Raw genomic sequence first — 19,959 nt, 5'->3', positions numbered from 1 at the left:
TCGTTGGTTCTCGTACGACTGGCTTCTCATGCAGGTGTGTTGCTCTATTGGTCGTCATACTTTTGGCTTGTGGGCGTGATTTTTTTCTGTCGAGCCCCCATCAACCTCGAACCCCTCAGACACAACCACTTTCTTCTTGGAATTGAACCCCCTCACAAAACTTTATCGAATACGATCTTGACTCGAATATGTCGCATATCTGGTTCTAACGATATTTGCTCCTTGTTCAGGCTTCCATGAGCACCCACGAGGCTGGCGGGCATGCGACGCGAAGAGGTCATGCCGCCCATTTGTCGATTAGCGACCCAAGCCACCATGTGACGGAGGCCATCGGACACATGTACGACGACGACTACGACAGAGATGAAGCAAGACGCCTTAGCTATATTACTTCCCCCCTTGGCGAATCAATATCAACTATCCCCCGGAACGCTGCAGGATCCGAGTCCTCTCTTTCCCCGTCCTCACCACTACATCAATCATCTTCAGACAGCCAGAGCATCCCCACAAATGGAAAGCAGCGGCCGCCACTTGTTGCAAAACGGTCATCTGACCGGGATTTTGATGCAGGAGTTAGCGATGGGACTCGCTCTCCCTCGGAAACTGCAACCTCCCCCTTTCCTCTCAACGATATCGACTATGAATCGAATCCCGCCGCTGTCGCTCAAGAACTGAACAACCTCGCCGCGATTCGGCGCATGTCGATGGATGTAGCCGCCGCCGGCGACCCTGACCTTCCAGGATTCTCTCCACCCCCTTCCCCCTCGACCGACGAGAATGATGCCTCCAGGCTATTTTGGGTTCCCGCGCGACTACACCCGGAACTAGCCCCAAAGGAGTTCAAGTCGTTCCTCGATAGCAAGGCCGACCATATCAAGCGCAGGTCCGGCGACTATTCGACCTTGGGTCTCGAGCGTCCAGCGTCAGCAGGTGGTCTCAATCGCAAGCGGTCTATGCTATCAAGGCAAATTGAGAATTCCTCAGGCTATACAGATGGCGCAGATCGGCTGGAACGTCAACGCTCTCAATCAAGCAAACGCGATCACATATTGAGTCCAAATTTACAACAGTTGGAAACGCTGGTGGATGATTCGAAGTCAATAGATAAAGAATCACTCTTGCGCGGCATTCAAAATATGGTCATTACAGGGAACGAGGACCGGCCGATTCTGCCACCTGCACCCCCAGGAAACAGCCTAAGACGGTCAACTCGCACACAGTACAGGAAAGCAGGTAGTTTGAAGAAAGGCGAAAAATTGCCCTACTCCAAAAGAGTTGGACGGGGACAGTCTGAATCTGCTGGAAGCGATCCAAAGCCCCCACTCATTCCACCTCAAGATTCGGCGGTTTCGGGACTCACTCGTGTCTCTACTGACCCTACTCCCAAGGTTACACGGGCCCGAGCGCCCTCTGCTTCATCGCATAGCTCCACTTATGCTCCCGGTTCCACCACGAGTTCGACGTTTGATGCGATCGTTGATCAGCCCGAGGCCGAGCGGGAAGAATTGCCCGCCTCCAGTGGGCGTCCGGATAGTCCTCAGGATTCACCGGTGTCCGGAGATGCGGCAAATTCGCGGAAGTGGCATTCACGTATTAGCTCGAATGGCAGATCTACGCTGAGCGTAGCCCCAGCTGACCAAACCATTCCCGCAATCATTGAAACGCCCCCCACCACTGAATCCAACCGCACACCAAGTCCGCCTTCACAAAGTCGATCATCAGATCGTGCTGCTACATCTGCACCAGCAAAATCTACTTCGTCTCATGACACAGGACCAAAACGTCCCAAAATCGCTCGTCAGCCACCTCACGAGGCCACATCCTCGCTTAATGAAGTTGGCAATGATCATCAAGTGATCCCTGGCAACAGCACCCGCACTGATAGTCTTTCATTCATCCCTACGCTTCCTGAAGAGCGCAAATCCGAAGACCGAAAATCCGAGGGTAGGAGATCAAAAGACAAAAAGGACTCCGAAGGTAATCGCAAGTCCAGCTGGCACTGGTTGCTAGGCAGTGAAGAAAAAGACAAGAAGAAGGACAAGGACAGCGACTCGAAAAAGACTAAATACAAGACGGTTGATAAAGCGCATGACAACACACGCCTGGATGTATTACAATCATCCATCGATAGCACTCCGCGGGGACGCGAAAGTCTGATTTTAGACCGTCTCGACCCAAAGCTAGAAGAAGAACGGCGGAAAGACAGTGTGAGAAGGGCGTCGGGAGATTCAAAAAAGGAAAAGGATGGCATTTTCTCTTCTATTTTCGGCGGCGGACGAAAGAAACACAGTGCTGAAGGCCATCATCGAAAACATTCTTCCCGGAACCTGTCACCGGATCCCCCAATGCAAGTACTTCGTGCCGATGTCGACTATCCCTGGACCCGCTTTTCAATTTTAGAGGAGCGCGCTATCTATCGCATGGCGCATATCAAGCTCGCAAACCCCCGGCGAGCGCTGTATTCTCAAGTGTTGCTGAGCAACTTCATGTACTCATATTTGGCCAAAGTGCAACAAATGCATCCGCAGGTGCCCGCAGCCTCATCTGGGTCATCCCAGAGATCATCGAAATCAAGAGATCAGCCCGATGAGTATGCGCAATATCAAAGATACCAAGAGGTAAGCGAAAATCACGCTTGTCCTGGAGAAGAGCGAAGATACTAACAGCTTTCGTAGTCTCAGGAACAGCAACACTACGGAGATAGTGCCTATGATGATTCTTCCATGTACGATTATGACGACGATCCGCATGATCGCTACGGTAGCCATTCGAGGGGCGACAAGCAGGGCTATGAAAATGGGCAATCTTATGGCCAAGGGCACTACCAGTATGGACACTCGTCCTTTGGTGACGACGTCCAACTCGATGACGACGATGACGATGATATGTGGTGAAGCTGGGGCTGGTGTCCTCACTCGTTTCCTTTCTCTTTCTCATCCCGCAATTCTGCTTTCTCGTTTTCAGCAGCGCACGGAAATACCCATGCTTTTTGTCAGTTCTGGATGTTCCTGGAACATGTACACTCAAGCCACGTTCTCCTATTCTCATGCATTACCCATATTCTTTCAAATGTTGTTCCATGGTGTCTCGTGTATTAGTTGCCTAGCCGAGTTCGTATTATCACGCACTAATTTGCATTTAATAGCAGCTGGGAAGCTGAACTATGGTTTGGGCCAGGAGGATTTGTTTCGGTTCTGGCGTCTTTTTTTTCGGCTTGGTGTCCTCTGAGCAATATAACCTGGCTCATGGCTTGGGCTAGGCTTTCTGTCTGCGTATGTGTGTTGTTTCATGTCTTCGCATAGCGTCTGGGGTTGTCCTTTTTGTATCTCCTTTGGTACGCACTGCTCCTATACCTTGTTTGTATCTTGTCTTTATCAGCGCCTCACTTGTTCACATCAATAAATTACACTCATTGGCACCTTGTGTCAAACTCTCATCTTATTCCTTTTCCAATGGTTTTCCAGTTATCTCAAGGTGTAGGTATATAGCATTCATATGGATGTAACCTATTTAGCCTTGATATTCCGGGGTTTATATCGACGGACGCGCAAATTTCGTACCTTATAACAAGACTAAGGGTCATCGCAATTATTTAGCTACATGTATCCATGGATAGTACTTGGAAAGTAGCTTGGGCAGCAAAGGGGTTTGAATATTCTGCTATGTACAGGTATTCTCGCACTATATCAGAAGAACCACAGGGGTAGCCCTATCAACGTGGTTTCCGGGATTGCATTTCCTGGCTACACGCCGGCATATGTTTCATGGACAATGCAGTCATAGAATTCGATAGCAGTAGATTGATAAGTCAAAATCTAAATCCTGTGTATACAGCACAAGAAAGTGCACTATTTTGTTTGCAAATAGCACCTAGTAAATCCGTAACGTAGCCTCCCGCAACTACGTAGTCGTTAGCAACCTGCACATTAGTTGACAAATGATCGCTATAGAAATTCTCGAGTCAGCCCTCGACCTTCTGTTGGTAGTCCCATGTATTTCGAGCAACTTTATCTGTCAAGGGAGCGGCTTTCTAGTATGCATATATCCTCATAAGATCAGAAGTGTCCACTGACAGGAGACATTTGAGCTTAGGTCGAGTCCCATATAGCACTATTGGGATTAACAAGTTGCTCGCGAATGGCCCGGACTTCTTCAGTACTGTCACCCATGGGCACAACCATGCCGCCCTTGAACAAGGCATCTTTCCCATCTTCAAGATGCTGCTTGAAGATAGCGCCGCCATTCATGAGCTTTCCGGGAGCTACCAATGCTCCGATCCCTTCATAGCCAAGTCTAGAGTCCGATGTTATAAATACTCGATTCAAATCCTATGCATCCACGGGTTCAGTAAGGTGTTTGCACTCTGACTTGTTGTTGTCAGGGGGAATCTTCTCGCCTTGCGTTGGCCATGTTAGGTTTTGAAGTGGTATTCGAAATTATCTGTAAAGACTGGACAAAACGAGATCCAGATATTGCCATCCCGATGAGTGACTCAATGGAGGAGCAACAATACCTTGCAATCTTGTGGAGTCGTGGACCTGGGGTAACATAGAATTGGTAGATACATAGTCCAGTCTCAGTGGATACTTGTCGTAGACCGGGGAGGTATAATTGGGTATAGCAAGTTAAACACCACCATCCAGTAGCGTTTAGCTTGAATAGAGACCCAGTCTCCTCCCCGCGATATGCGATTATTATCCCGAGGTCTGTGTTTAGTGTTGATGCAAACTACCTACATAACTTTGGTTCGAAGATCCGCATGCTGACGTCACATCCTGATCTCAATACACGTGATCATTTTACACGTGCAATTTCTCTTTTCGGTTTACCCCACCAGCCCAACTTTGCACGTGACTGCTTCTCGACCATTCCATTGGTGCGTTGCTATTGTTTCCGGCGGAGCTCCCAATCGTTATCTTATCACGGAAGCTATCAAGATCCTCATCACGAAAAAAGCCACTTTTCCACTTTTCCACGCCATCATCCCCGCCAAACCTTTTCTTTCATTTACCCAACCTCATAGCTTCTGATAGCCCCGATCAGGGAATGCTAGACGCGTCATCAAGATTTCTGCTTCGTATTTGCGATTCCAACCATGGTGACCACTCGTCACAAGCTCTTTGAGGTATGTCGCGCGACACTGATTCACACACAGTAAACGCATGGCTTGTAGCTTTGTCGTTGCCTGTTATGCTCTGTTCTAACGAGTGGTATTATCAGGAGCTGGAAGGCACCTACTGCCCCCCGATTGACCCCGCCCTCTTCGCGGCGATTGTGTCAGACTTTGACCTGTCGATCCCCACCCAGGTGGCACAATTGCGCGAAACCCTTGATGTGCTGAAGGCATCTGCCGTTGAGCAAGAGAACCTTCCATTTGACCCCACAGGCACGACAACCCTCCGAAATTCTGAAGCTTCAGACTCTCTGGTGGGTGAATCATCCAATGACGCCCCACAATCGGATCTTTCAAGCTGGCCATCGCTTGAACATCTGGACCAACAAAATGACGAATCCAACGCTGCCTCTCGCAAAGCTCAAAAGCTTAAAGGATCCAAGCTTGCGTACACCTTTTTGGGTATGTCGACAGCTGACAAGGCACAAAACTTGATCAGCATGTTCCCAACGATTACTCGCCTGGAAGCCGAGCGCATCCTCGAAGATTGCCATGACAACCTCAGCCGTGCAATGGATGTTCTCCTCAATCTTGCATTCATCGAGGAGACACAAATTGCCGGCGAGACACTGCAACAGACTCCCGAAGAGGTGGTGCCAAACAATCAATCATCTGTTCCAAAGTCAATTGACGGCTTCCAGGCCAAGGAGGATCAGAATGGGAGCGGGAAGAAATCCAGAAAAAAGAACAAGAAACAGCAGCAACGTCGAACCGAGCTCGCCTCTCAGGCCGCGAACAAGACATCCACCAATAAATGGGAGAGTGGGAAGAATGACATCGATTTCCTGTCCGCGCGAGCTTGCGCTTTGCAGAGAGAGAAGATTGCGTCGACCTATCACGCAAATGCGATGTCTATTTGTGCAACTATCCGGGTCTTAGCGCAAGCCCATGCGCCCAAGGACATCCACGAGATTGAAGATGATCCTGTGCTGATCACACAAATGGGCCAGCTCGGTAATCATTATCCGGGTATTCATCCCACTACTCTGGTGGGTTTGCTTCGGATCGCAAACAATGAGATGCCGGCCGCAGGTGAATTAGCTGAGACTTTAGCCACTCAGCCTGCTCTCACTTCGGCATCAAATATCATTACCTTCGTCTCCTCGCCGGTTTCTCTTGATGACGATGAAGAGAACCGTGCCCCAGCTCAACTCGCCGAAAGCGCTTCGGACTCCCTGAATTTCGAAGAGGCAGCCGCCGCTGCGAGCTCTCACTTTGCCGCCAGATCGGCTGCCCTGGCTCAGGCATCCCAATCTGCTCGCCGTGCCCGCTCAAACCCTCTGTACGGCGGTGCCTCTGCCTATTATCGAGAGGTTGGAAATGAGCAAAGGCAGCTTGCAATGCGTCACTTGGCAACTGCTTCTGACCGGCTGGTGGCACGTCAGTCATCACCGTGTGATCTGGACTTGCATGGGGTCACTGTCGCCAACGCGGTCAGAATCGCTCGCGAGAGGGTTCAGGCCTGGTGGGATGGGCTGGGAGACCAAAAATATGTCCGTGGTGGAGGCCAGAACTCCCACGGCGGGTTCAATATTGTGTGCGGTATGGGTCACCATTCCCTTGACCGTAAATCGCATATTGGACCCGCCGTGTGGAACATGTTGCAGAAGGAAGGATGGCGTGTGGAGCTCAATCGCGGCTCGATGCTGGTCACTGGTGTCAGCCGACGTTGAAGCCATTTCTTTTTGAATTCTGCCATTTGCTTTTGAACTCTCTTTTTCCTATGTCGAATTTTTGCTGTTGAGATACCCCCTGCCGGAGTCTGTTTGAAATGAATACCAATTTGCTTGAAGAATTACCAGCCAATAATATTGTAGAGTACTGCACATGGCATATCTAGAAAGGCTACAATTGTGGGTTATAAGACTTCATCACTGTTGAAGAGGGAGTCATTAAGCGTACCAGTCTAGACCTGATACAGTCCCCGACAACCGGCCTCCCCGCATGATGACGTAAAGGTCCGGTGATGCCCGTTTAGGATTAGACTCACCCCACTCTCATCTCTGTTCCAATTGCCCTCAGTAGTCGCTTACTTTTATCCTACTTTCTACCTAGCTCTGTCCTTAAAGTTTGCTAACTCTTCTCGATGCGATCCCAAGTATCTCGCAATTTCAACCCACTTCTCAGCCACCGGGTCATTCCTCTTCGCTTCACACCGAGCTCTTGCTCCTCCCGGTTTCTATCTAGTTCTTCGCGCAAGCCTCCTCACTCGAAGCCAAGCACTAAGGCTCTTAGAGCTGCACCGACTATTCCATTTTTTAGTGCCTTCTTCAGCTCTAATCGCAAGCCCGAAGAGCCAACTGAAGCCATGTCGCACCCTGACCAGCGAAGCGAAGACCAGTGGAGAGCTGTTCTAAACCCAGGTCCGTGCAGCACGGACACTCTGCAGATACTACTTACTCATGCTAATAACAATATCTATAGAGCAATTCCGCATCCTCCGTGAAAAGGGTACTGAGCGCGCGGGAACTGGTGAATACGATTCCCACTACCCATCGAAAGGCGTTTACAATTGCGCTGGTTGTGATGCGCCTCTTTATACCGCTGACCACAAGTTCAAATCTGGCTGTGGCTGGCCAGCATACTTTGATTCCATCCCTGGTGCTGTGACCAGACATGTTGATAACACATTCGGCATGAAGCGGACGGAAATTGTCTGCACTAACTGTGGGGGTCATCTCGGCCATGTGTTCGAGGGTGAGGGATATCCAACTCCTACAGATGAACGTCATTGTGTGAACAGTGTCAGTCTACGTTTCACAGAAGACGCCAGTGCTTCCAAGGATCCAAAGGCAAAAGCTTAAAGGATTCGCATGTTCTTCAATCATTATTTAGATGTTGCGGGGGCAAGCCTGCAGAAAGGCCGACATGCATGATACGGAGAGGCGTCATCTGGAGTGGACCAACCACATTTTGTAGATCTCAACTTTAAAGTATTCTTCAGTTTGAATCATCGATGCACAACATAATCAATTACTGCACATCTTGTACTGCCTATGGCTAATGACCTCTTGTTCACTCTATATCAAACTGCGTAGGTGGCATTTTCCCCCATCCGTATAGATATCGCCGCCTTAGGCCGCAACTCTGCCGACCGCCACCTCGGATTAATTAGGTTGCTTTGATTGTTTTCCTCACCCTCTCACCATCGATTCTGAAGCCGCTGTCATTATGTCTCGGCGTCCTACTCCAGGCCAAGCTGCCCAGAACTCGCTGACCATCAAGGGTTTGCTGAAACTTGAACACAATAAGATATGTGCCGACTGTAAACGGAACAAGCGTGAGTGATCCCCATTCCCCTCTTCGGACTTGCGCCCACGCTGGCTTCATCTCCATGGCTAATTCTTGGAGCTTACGTATTGAATTACCTTTCGAACAGATCCGCGATGGGCTTCCTGGAACCTCGGTGTGTTTGTCTGCATTCGGTGCTCAGGCATTCACAGGGGTATGGGCACACACATCAGTCGAGTCAAGTCCGTCGATCTCGATGCTTGGACCGACGAACAGCTCCAGAGTGTGGTGAGATGGGGCAATGGAAGAGCTAATAAGTTTGTCGCGCCTAATTGACGGGTCACATCGTACTTGGGCTAATAAAAGACAGGTACTGGGAAGCAAAATTGGCACCCGGCCACGTTCCGTCAGATGCGTAAGTGCATGCGAATAGCGCCCGATGGCTTGTTTCTAACACTGTCTGTGAATAGGAAAATTGAGAACTTCATCCGAACGAAGTACGAAAGCAAGCGATGGGTAATGGACGGTGGAATACCAGATCCCTCCACACTGGATGATGGTGATGACGATGTTGTGAGTGATCGCATGTCAAGTTAGTCGGTATGCAGCGGCCACTGACCTATTAGCCTCTCGCTGTCGTACAGGAGAAAGCAAAGATTGAACGCTCTGCTTCGCAACGAGTCGCTCCCCCTAGCCAACCCCAAGTACGCCGTCAACAAGCCTCGATTGATCTATTCGGCGACGATATCTCTCCCCCGGCCCGTCCTAGCACGACCGAGCCTACTCCGCGTGCGCCTCCTAGGCAAGCACCGCCCGCGCCAATCAAGACCCACAAGCCTAACGATTCATTGCTGGGTCTTGACTTCTTCGGTAGCGCTCAGCCTTCTACTGGTAGTCGCCCCAGTAGCACGGCATCTACACCAGCGACACCAAGCGGAATGTCTCGGCCAGACCTCAAACAATCGATTTTATCTTTGTACTCAAAGCCGCAACCGGCAGCACCCATGCAGCACCAGCGCGGCAACTCCTTCGGTGCCATGGCCTCAGCTCCGGCCCCCTCCGGTTCATCTAACATGGGCGGCCTGACAGACGCCTTCAGTGGACTGAGCTTCCCAACTACTACTTCTCCCGCTCCCCCCAGACCGGCTGAAAAGCCCTCGCCATTCTCCAACCTCACATCTTTCGGTGGCGCCAAGTCAACTCCTGCCGCCCCGAAGGTTACATCGCCCTCGGGATCTTCAGGCGGCGACTTCTTTGATAGCCTCTCCTCCCCGACTCTATCAGCCCCGAAGCCCCAGTCCCGAACAACATCTGTCTCTTCAGCCAGCCAAGACTTCGGATTTGGTGGATTTGCTTCCCCGACTGCTAAGCCTAACCCCCCATCATCATCCCTATCAAATGATTTATTCGGATTCTCCTCGGCTGCTCCTGCACCTAAATCCACGGTTTCGCCCCCGAAGTCCACAGCAACATCTCCTCATCAGGAAATGAAATCTGCATTTAATATCTCTGCACCTCCAATTCAGCCTCTTGCCCCTCCTCAAGCGCCAGCCACCAGCGCTGCGAGCGCTGCAGCAGCCAGTATGATGTCTGCGAGTCTTGACCCATGGGGCGGTAACGCATGGAGCACACCCGATAGTGCCCCATCGCCTGCTGCCGTACCCTCAGCTGCATCCATGATGAAGGTTCCTGACACCTTGACCCCGAACGATGTAGGCAACGGTTGGGGTGCACCCAGCGCTGCTCCTAAGCCCGCACCCACTGTGGCAGCTGATGAGGACTTTGGCGGCTGGGCTAGCGCCGCCCCAGTCTCCAACAATACTTCCTCAACCACGAATAACAAGTCCTCTGGTGGATTCGGCGGATCTGATGACCTCTTCTCCAACGTCTGGGAGTAGAAAGTTTTCTTTGCAACGGGTATCTCGAGATTCTAGGAATTGCATAAGTGATGACATCTGCGCATTGAACGAATATTCTATAACTGATTGCACATTGCACATAACGGTGTTCATCTTTTTGAGATCCTTATCTTAACGCCTATCTCTTGTGCTTTCTTCTTCTTTTTTTCTCTTTCTGCACCATGTTTGTAATGACTCGTGGGAGCTTTCGAATGTACGATGGGCGGGTCTCATGCATACTGAAAGATCAGCTCGTTTTGTTCGCTTAGGCATATGTACACTTGTCCTCACAATTTATTAATAGCCTAAAGCTCATGTCTGGAAAGTTTAAGATAATCTTGAGGATTTGAGGTTGGTCTAACCCCAGTCAAGTATAGCACGTAGGCTATGTCCTTATTAGTGGCATTCATTTTATATTGCTTCTAAATTAAGAGTAGCCTGTGTATGTAACTGTGTTAGTCTGTCTCGGATAATAACCGTCAACGAAGCCCTAGTTCCTCAGATGGTTGAGTCCATTCAACCCTCTGTCCATGAAATAATTGCATAGATTCATAGTATTAACAGACCTTCAGATGTCCAAAAACATAACCGGCCTCTTATAATTGGGTATATATCATCGAGTAAAAGTACATGAAAATCATAGGTATGTAAGACAAAAGGGAAAATGCCACCATACAATCAAAACGAACCCAAAAAACACATCGAAACCATAACACCTCAATAGCTATGCTTTGTCACCAGATCTTTTGTGCTCCCTCCATCATCATCAGCGACACTCTTCGGCTGTGAAGTCCTCTCCATCGTGACATTGGTCGTCACCTTGATACCAGTGGAAGCCTCCTTCACATCCTCCTTGGTATAGCTACGGAAGGACTCGGAGGGCGACAAATCTTCCAAATCGTGATCATAAGCTGAGTTGTGCTCACGGCCGCCGACGACGGAGGCCAGGACTGTGGTATTCCCGTTGCCAGTTAGGGCGTGGTGTGAGGGCCGGGTGGGCTTGCTGCGGTAGCCGTTGCTTCGGGTGGAGAAGATCTGTGGGAGGAATTTCGAGAGGAAGGCGCGTGTACCAGGGAGACAGGCGCAGATAATTGCTACGTTGCATTCGACGGCGGACCAGGCTGCGGCGCCGACGTTGTCATCTAGGTTATTATTAGAGATAGTTCGTAGGTTTGGGGGAGATAGGTGTTGGACATACAGGTTGGGTCGTTTGAGTTGGAGATCACGAGGAGGGCTTGGAGACGCAAGATGCTTGTAATCAGGACGCTGAGAGGGAGGCGTTTGTTAGTATTGGTTTAATTCAAGTATAGAATATGCACTCACAATCCACCCAGGGCGAAGACGGCCATGAGAGCGAGCTTCTGCTTTCTTGGCAGTTGGAGGGATCTCAGGACTGGCATTGGGTATATCAAAATGAGAATGTCGGTGAGAATGTGGATGGCGGAATTAGAGAACCATAAGGCCTTTTTATTAAAACAGAAGCCTGGGACGGTGTCATCCCAGAACTTCGCAAGAGGAACGCAATTGGCCCAGGCACTTGCGATGGTCCAGGAACCGTAGATGCCCAGGAATGCAATCAGGAGCCAACATGCTAGGCGCATGTTCGGCGTAGAAAAGACTCGTTTGTATTGGAGAAGAATTGACATCTTTGTGCTGATGAGGCTTGTTTGATAGATAGGCACTGTTGCCCAGAAATACTGTTGTATACTTATGTTAACTGGGATCACGCTTCTCATGCTGAGGATGGGATAGCTGAGATAGGGGGGAAAGACGTACGATCATTTGAGTCTTGTAGATTACCGAAGGGATCTTGGTATAGTGCTCACCCATGCCATGGAAGACTTCGCCAATCATCAGACCAAAAAAGATCCATGAGAAAGCAAGAGAGATGAGAATGACGTAGTCGTCCGATCCCATCTGCTTCACAAGACAAGCTCGTGTATATACACGAATGGCAGCGACGATAGTTGCCAAAGTTGTAAATACAATGCTGACGGCGAGGGCCTGGTGACCGCGGGGTGTTGATAGTGTGGTCATTGTGTCATAAAGGCGTATACATAAACGAGAGATTGCCAATTTTCATATAGAGACAGCTGACTTGAAACTTGTTAACGACAGGAAAAGAGAGTGTGGACGTGAAGCTTTTCCGATGATATGTAGTATATAGACACCAGGTTGTCAGTGCTCGAGGTCGAGGTTCCCCGGATCACGACGAACGTGGGCAATGGCCCGCTTCTTAATGCAAAAGAATGACGAAGGATCTGTGAAGGACAAAAAAAGAAAAAAAACGAGAGATGCACAGGCGAAAAGAGCTGATATTATGCGCCCGATGCAACGATCACCGTTCAGTCCGAGGCTGCCATCGAGATCAAGTTATTAAGGGTCAATATTACCAAATATGTATTTAATTCGGAGGCACTTCATTGTCCCGTCAACCTGGGTGTCAAATCCACTATCTATTAGCGCCCCATCCTCGCCCCCCTTCATAGATGCGATATACCCTGGAGGCGTCCAAGCGTCAGATTATTCTGGTCAATACATTCTAGAATCCATAGGAGTTGTGTTCCTGCATAGTACAAAAGGACTACGGAGCAGTTCTTGCCAAAGTGAACACACTTCACAGGGCAAAATGGCCGTTGTTAGGGTTGCAGGACATCGAACTCTGTTTTGAGAACCAAACGCGCTTAACTCTAAAGCGGCTAAGTCGGCCTTCGATCCATGGTACTCTTTCACCTTAACCGGGATAGGGAGCGCTCCCCTATTTCTCTATTAATCGGCTTTTTGAGACTCTAGGAGCTATAGCTAACCAAAGTATTATATGCATGGACCCCAAGATGTGCCAACATTGCCCTTGTGATGTGGAAATCGACTGGCGCACATGGTCTACCCTTGGAGATAATGAACGTGCTGTAGCGTGGCGAACATGAGCAAGACTGGGTCAAAGTGGGCAATCAAGCGTGCTACGAGGTACGGAGTACATACATTCAAGTGCGTAATCAAAAGGAATCCACTCCACTTTTTCTTTCGCTTCTTCATTGTGCAATCCTTCATAAATCCCTGTTCGTATGGCGTTGTCAGTGGCCAGGAAACCCAATAGCGTCGAATAAACTTCCAGTAGAACCAATCAACCACTGGATTTATACCCGAAGAGAATAAAATTCTTGCACGGTATTGATCCTGCGACTCAAAATCGCCTGCGCGACGACATGCACTAATGATTAATCTTGGGCCTCCGTTTTGGGAAACCCGAAATTCGGGGAGCCCGGGTCCGAAGACTCTTACTTCTCCGGTGGCAATCTAGCCCCGTACTCCGCAATCACTCTGAGAGTGCTCGAGCAGAACGAAAACTGAAGATCGAATGCTGATCTGAAACCTAGCCCACATGGGCTTTCCGAAGAAACCCCGTGCGCATGGTGCCAGCGGATCTAGATCAAATGGGCGATCCAATAAAAGCATTGACTAGTAAATGGTGCTAGTTCTCGATTATCTACATTATAGTTCACGATGTACAATGTTGTGACTGTATTTGGGGTGTTATGCAGATTATCGATTGGCATCGATCGACAAAAGAAGTCCTCACGAGTATGTTGTAGGTACGTCGTAGTTTGGCTGCGTCGTCGACAGAGTACTAAGTTGTTCTCCGTCCTCTTCCTCCGTACAATAATAGCAAACCAGTCAATCAACCCGAGATGAACTCCACTGCATTATCTATATTAGCTCAAGAGTATCATGGATACTCTTCTGGGGTACAACATAGGGCGCTTTCAGTCTATTAAATTCTCGTTCTTGGTCCGGGAGGCAGGACTTTTTAACCCCTGATACTACACTAAATACATATTGCTCATCAAACTCAATGTCCCACTGAGGGGCATTGACTTCCCTGATTTGTGGATGAACCATTCAAGACGAGCTTGTTCGAGCAAAATTTCTCTATCTATTGGTCCTAATTGGGAAATTGGCATCATCAACCTCGGTCCAATCCCATCACTGGAGAACACTAACCTCCACCGCGGAGACGCTACCCACGAGAGGTCCGCTGTAAAAGCATGAAATTGGCGCTACAATTCTCCCAACAATAGATATTGTGTCTCATCTGCCAATGAGTTATTAAATTGGCAGTCAAGTGGGCCGGAATAGGCCCTAGGACCTGCCATTCCGGGCGAAAGAACGAAGAGTTAGTGGAGTAAAGACAGGTGGAAATTCATACAAGCAACATCGTATGACACGAGGTCAATATTGACCATCTCTATATTGTCGGTTTGTTCTGCAATGCCCCATCTCCAATCCGACTAAGAAATTGTTTCAGCATTGAACAGTGTGCATTGATGTAGATTATAGCCAATCATTTGATTTTGATGCAGTCAGAAGACGGACTCGGATCTATATTTGGATGTAGCCCGGGGCTCTCAGCGCTGACTTGGTATCTCTCTCACTGGAATCCCAATATCCACTTGTTGACTTGGGGAAGCTGGTCGCTATGGCTCCTTCTGGCACCCCACAGAACAGCTACTCTCCCTCCACTTGGTGACTTGGATTGCCGACTTGATCCTTGCCAATGCGTATGCTGTATGCATATTCACACCTCTCAACAGTATCCACTCCCCTAATTACTTGTTCACCAAAGTAAAACAAGAACATCCGCCGGATCAGCTTGTGATTGGTCAAGCGAGTTCGAATATTGTGGATCAAACACCTCGCGGGGGTCAAGAAAGAAGCTCAACTTCGATATGTGAGCTTCTAAAGCATCTTCTGCAAGGGTGTTCGTGGTCCAAGGTTTCGATCTATCGTATTGAAACTCACTGCCATCTCGTCTGCGCCCAGAAATTGCAGATGGCCGGTCCCCTGGGCCAAGGTGAGACAACAACCGACCGTTCTTCGGGGCCACGGGTCCGTCTTACCTGCGGGGCATACCGTCAACGCAAGGTGAAATGTGACAAGTCAAGTCCCTACGTAACCTGCCGATGGTCAGATGAGTGGCGGAACGTTCTGGGGGCTCGTTTAGAAAATGAGGACCCTGCGACCAAAGATCCAGATGATGCATTTGGAAGCTCATTTGGGAGCCCAGAAAGCCTAGAACGCTTACCAGGCTGGCTCCAACCCAACAAAGCTTGTGACCTTCCGGCTCATATACGGCACAGACTATGGGACATCTATTGTCACAAGGTCGATCCAGTCTTCAAAATTCCTCATCGACCTTCCTTGCAACGGTTTCTTGAAGAAAACAAACCCCTTTCTTAACTATGAGCAAGGTCATGAAGCGCCGGCTACGCTCATGTCTGCCTTTGCGACTGTGCCTTGACCCAATGTGTGGGATTCAATGTATCTCAGTAATCCGATCTCGCAAAGTGCGTCTCATGACACCGCTTGGTTGAGCTATGAGAAATTTATCGAAAATCTTTATGAGAGCGCTGGTTCTATCTTCTTGCCGCGGTGAGAAAAAGATCAAAAGATCAAGGGAAAATTCTCAAGTGTAGGGAAGGAGGGAAGATTGTTTCGAGATACCCCGGTACCATATTTAAGCAGCTGCATCAAAAGACATATCGATCCTCCGTGACAGTCAGCCCAAAAGCTTGAAATATCCAATCTTCATGCTCGTTCCATGCAGATGCATAGATCGTTTAAACTATTCTTCGTAGGGATCGACAAGAGGCCCAGAAGCTCGGGAGGCTAGTGCAGTGAGACACCTAAAACCGGACTGCGACTTCATCTTCGTTTGCCCCTGAATTTTCAACCATCTTGGTTCCCACTTTGAGGACCACTTTGGGAGAACCAACCCAGCCTTTCAAGGGCTCACTCATTGAAAGCTTAGCTGCAGTGCCGACCGAACTCGCGCATCAGATCATCGATCATATGCGAGTATGAGAGATCATGAGGCTCGTTTGCTGTGAAGACGACCGCATCAATGCCTGCATCATGTCGCATCATGTCTGCTCAGCCATGTTCAGCTTGGATACCGATCCAGAAGCCTTCGAAGAGATGACGTCCTGTTCAACTAAAGGTCTTCTCAGCTACATTGAGCACCGAAAGCTGTGTGTCAATGAAAAGAGTTGTCATCCAAAAATAGCGATATAGAAGTTGTTGTATATCAGTCACGCATGATCGCGCCTCTACCACTGAACTAGACAAATGTTGAATTCGTGCTCCCGCAGAAAGACTGTAGTCAAGGGACCATTCACCTTTTCGAATCAGCCAAGCCCAAGAGTGTTCCGTCGAGCAACGGCTTTCATGGTTGGCGGATATAGTGTTGCAGGGCCAAGGTCCCAACGCGGCTCAGAAACTTGCGGGGTATGATCCTTGACGGGTGGGCTTTCGGCATTCTGATTATCCGGTATAGCTTGTGACATAGATGGCAAGGGAAGCTTATAGTCGACAAGACGTTGATAGGTGCAATCCTTTTCTCGTCGATTACATTCAGCGCACGGCAATTTGCCATTGCAGGCTTTCCTGAGGCTTGCGCAACTATCGCAGGCACGTTTGTGTTTCCCACCGCGTTCTGGCTCAGGGATTGCATGGCCACTGTTCACACGGGCCTTGCATGATTTCCAGTGTCTTCGTAATACATCTCTGGGGACTCTGGTCAGTACATGCGATGACGTAGTGACATATCGATTAGTGATAAATGATCACGCACCCTCGGCTGAATCCAGAGTCGCAAAAAGAACAGATATGGGTTTTGGCTGTATGGCCTGGAGAAGCGTTACTATGACGTCCATTCGAGGCTCGCTTTAGACATACGCGTCAGGGCATGGCGCTTCATGTGATCTATTCTGTGAAACATCGAGGCGCATTGATCACATTTCCAGTTCTTGAGGCCGGTGCGGACCTCGGGCTTTCGCACTCGTTGCTCCATGGGGAATGGGCGTCGGTTTGATAGACAGGCCGATATGACAATATCCCGTGTGGTGTATTCTCGATATTCTGATCAGTCTGATATGGGGTACGGAGTACACGGCCAGGCATCAACGATATCCCTGTGTGCAGTGTGGGGGAATCCCACCGAGGACCCCATGGACCTAGATGTGAACCCCGAGATCTTTCGCTTGTTTGAAGTCAGTTGCAGACTTGGCACTACCTCGAAGCGATGATGATAGGCAGGCCTCGGTAATTCAGCGCTGGCGATTGGACGTGCGAAAAGGAGAAGTCGGTGGAGCTCAGCCGTCGGGATTCCCCCGCCGAATGCTCCTCCGACAAATCACTTGCAATGCCGGCCTCAACACGGCTAACAGGGTGATGGATGTGAATAGTGGAGAGTCAGGGCAGATATATAAAGAGAATTGGAATTGTCTTCTTTGTCAACTCACTTCCTTCCGTAAATCAGATCCATCACAATCTCAACATGGGTTCCATCGGTACAGACTCGGTTTCAGCTGGCAGTGGCATTGCCTCTGATGGAGTTTTCTATAATAATTGGCCCAATGACAAAGGTGTAAGTGACAGATTCACGCACTCGAGGTATACATACTGATGCCTGCATAGTTCAATCCCGAATACGAGCAGCGCGAACCCGTCGAGCTGTCAGTGACAGGACAAATCCCTGCCTATGCTGCTGGAGTTTTGTACCGCACAGGTCCAGGCAAAAACCAAGTGGAAGCTGAGAATGGAGAAACACTACGTCTCTCCCACTGGTTTGATGGATTCAGTCAAACCCATCGGTTCCAGATCCTGGCCACAGATGACTCCCATGCAGCACCTCGAGTTTTCTACAACTCGCGTCTCGCAACCGACGACCTGATTGAAGAGGCGAGAAAGACCGGAACGCTGGACATGGTCAGCTTCGGACAGAAACGCGATCCTTGCAAGAGCATCCTAGGCAAAGTCCAGAGTGAATATGTCCCTCAAGTCACTCCATCTAGTAGAAACATCGGTGTCACCCTGTCTATCAATCTCCCGGGCCTTGATGCCAAATCCGATGAGCCAAATTCCCGCTGGACTGGTTCTCAGGGAATCAAAACGCTCTACGCAAAGACCGACTTTAATGCCTTCAAGAAGCTCGACCCCGAGACCCTGGAGCCTATCGGCCTAGCCTCGCAGACCAGTCTGCACCCTGACCTTTCGGGACCACTGGCTGCATCTCATGCTCGGTCTGATCCTATCACCGGAGATGTGTTCAACTTCAATCTCTCTCTGGGACCACAATGCATATACCGCGTTTTCGGAGTCTCAGCTGCAACGGGAGAGACCACGATCCTTGCAACCTTCCCTGCAACACCGGCGTACCTTCACTCGCTTCTGATCACCGAGGATCACGTCGTGCTCTGTGTGTGGAATGCGCACTTGAATCCCATGAAGATGAAGGAGTCTTTCATGAATGCGATTCTGCCCACAGACCCAAGTCAGCCGGCAATGTGGTATGTCATCGACCGTAAGCACGGAAATGGATTGATCGCGACATATGAGGGTCCTGCATTCTTCTGTTTCCACGCGATCAACGCATGGCTCGAGCCCTCACCAACAGACCCCACGCAGGTGGACATTGTTGCAGATCTCGTGAGAGCCGACGACTCGGAGTTTCTCAAATCGCTCTATTACGACAACTTGATCTCTTCGCTGGATACAGCCAAGACCTTCCAGGATAAGAGAGACGACTCTTTCCGCACATCTTTCACCCGCTACCGTTTACCTGCAGTGCCTTCCACTCCATGTACTGAGGCCAAGAAGGCAAGCGTTGAGTGGTCCGTATGCAAATCGTTGTCTCCCGAGTTGCCAACTATGGACCCGAAGAAAGTTACCCAGAAACACCGATATGTCTACGCGGTAACCTTCCGCGGAGAGGCCACTCTAACCGACGGCATTACAAAGCTGGATTGCGATACTCAGCAAGTAAAGCTCTGGGCATGCCATGGCCAATCGCCCGGTGAGCCGATCTTCGTTTCTAACCCCAACGGCACTGATGAGGATGACGGTGTTCTGCTTAGCGTGGTTCTCGATGGAATGCGTGGCAAGAGTTATTTGCTCTGTCTCGATGCTCGTGACTTGTCGGAGCTTGGCCGAGCCAATGTCGATGGAGCTATTGGTTTTGGATTCCACGGACAGCACGTTCCGACTGTCGGTGGAATGCCCACTGGTGATTACTAGGCCGTCTTCTTTCTTTGTATCTCTTACTACATTGATCAACATCTATCACTATTCCTTAAAATCACAGAATGCTATTTTACGCGCTTATATTCCCTACAGTATATAGATCCTAGATCACACTCTCATTGGTCGCAGAAAATAGGGGTAAACCGGCATCTGTTGATGTATCAGGAGAAGGTCCAAAGTTGTGGAAATGAGGTTATCTCTGGCCTCGAACGTACATCGAGTCCATCCCGTCAATCCCGCATGGCTTACTGGTGCATGTGAACCAAAACCAGTGTCAATAGTCATACGGATCTAGAAGGGAGATGAAAGGAATCTATGGGGTTTCCAAAAGCCTCGCCTCGCCATACTAATTGTTGAATCTCGAATTTCTATCCTAAGAGACGCCAAAAAGTCGAAAAGATTACTCTCATGTCCATAGCAACGTAACGCCGCACCTCCGGCTTTTTTTGCAAGCAAAGCTGAGCTTCAGTAAAGGCAACTAGGCAATAGAAAGCAAAAACAAGAAAACAAGAAAACACCGCCAACGTGGCCCGGGCTCTTTTATGTTGTACATTTTAGACAAGATACAGAAACTGG

The 19,959-nt window shown here is 49.4% G+C and overlaps 7 protein-coding genes across 7 annotated transcripts; 5 read left to right on the top strand and 2 right to left on the bottom strand.

Annotated features, from left to right (window-relative positions):
* Positions 1-236: 236 nt before the first annotated feature.
* Positions 237-2,894, top strand: N7457_008109 (putative telomere silencing protein Zds1; the record flags this gene model as incomplete). Its single annotated transcript, XM_057179152.1, has 2 exons — positions 237-2,618; positions 2,676-2,894. The coding sequence occupies 2 exons, from the start codon at positions 237-239 to the stop codon at positions 2,892-2,894; spliced, it is 2,601 nt and encodes an 866-aa protein (XP_057027538.1).
* Positions 2,895-4,088: 1,194 nt separating this feature from the next.
* Positions 4,089-4,247, bottom strand: N7457_008108 (YCII-related protein; the record flags this gene model as incomplete). Its single annotated transcript, XM_057179151.1, has 1 exon — positions 4,089-4,247. One exon carries the CDS (start codon positions 4,245-4,247, stop codon positions 4,089-4,091), a length of 159 nt encoding a protein of 52 aa, XP_057027537.1.
* Positions 4,248-5,190: 943 nt separating this feature from the next.
* N7457_008107 (uncharacterized protein) lies at positions 5,191-6,846 on the top strand (the record flags this gene model as incomplete). The annotated part of the gene is made up of 1 exon (XM_057179150.1): positions 5,191-6,846. One exon carries the CDS (start codon positions 5,191-5,193, stop codon positions 6,844-6,846), a length of 1,656 nt encoding a protein of 551 aa, XP_057027536.1.
* A 413-nt stretch (positions 6,847-7,259) lies between these two features.
* On the top strand, positions 7,260-7,977 carry N7457_008106 (peptide-methionine (R)-S-oxide reductase; the record flags this gene model as incomplete). The annotated part of the gene is made up of 2 exons (XM_057179149.1): positions 7,260-7,536; positions 7,598-7,977. The coding sequence occupies 2 exons, from the start codon at positions 7,260-7,262 to the stop codon at positions 7,975-7,977; spliced, it is 657 nt and encodes a 218-aa protein (XP_057027535.1).
* Positions 7,978-8,344: 367 nt separating this feature from the next.
* Positions 8,345-10,302, top strand: N7457_008105 (uncharacterized protein; the record flags this gene model as incomplete). Its single annotated transcript, XM_057179148.1, has 5 exons — positions 8,345-8,453; positions 8,553-8,721; positions 8,775-8,819; positions 8,875-8,977; positions 9,031-10,302. 5 exons carry the CDS (start codon positions 8,345-8,347, stop codon positions 10,300-10,302), a joined length of 1,698 nt encoding a protein of 565 aa, XP_057027534.1.
* A 717-nt stretch (positions 10,303-11,019) lies between these two features.
* Positions 11,020-12,339, bottom strand: N7457_008104 (putative integral membrane protein; the record flags this gene model as incomplete). The annotated part of the gene is made up of 4 exons (XM_057179147.1): positions 11,020-11,444; positions 11,501-11,568; positions 11,626-11,999; positions 12,079-12,339. The coding sequence occupies 4 exons, from the start codon at positions 12,337-12,339 to the stop codon at positions 11,020-11,022; spliced, it is 1,128 nt and encodes a 375-aa protein (XP_057027533.1).
* A 5,299-nt stretch (positions 12,340-17,638) lies between these two features.
* Positions 17,639-19,377, top strand: N7457_008103 (carotenoid oxygenase family protein; the record flags this gene model as incomplete). The annotated part of the gene is made up of 2 exons (XM_057179146.1): positions 17,639-17,728; positions 17,779-19,377. The coding sequence occupies 2 exons, from the start codon at positions 17,639-17,641 to the stop codon at positions 19,375-19,377; spliced, it is 1,689 nt and encodes a 562-aa protein (XP_057027532.1).
* Positions 19,378-19,959: the final 582 nt, after the last annotated feature.

Source organism: Penicillium paradoxum (assembly GCF_028828445.1).
Source record: "Penicillium paradoxum strain IBT 22861 chromosome Unknown utg000007l_segment0_segment0, whole genome shotgun sequence".
NCBI classification, from domain to species: domain Eukaryota; kingdom Fungi; phylum Ascomycota; class Eurotiomycetes; order Eurotiales; family Aspergillaceae; genus Penicillium; species Penicillium paradoxum.
Note: the sequence above shows the minus strand (reverse complement) of the source record. Positions and strands in the feature narration are given on the sequence as shown.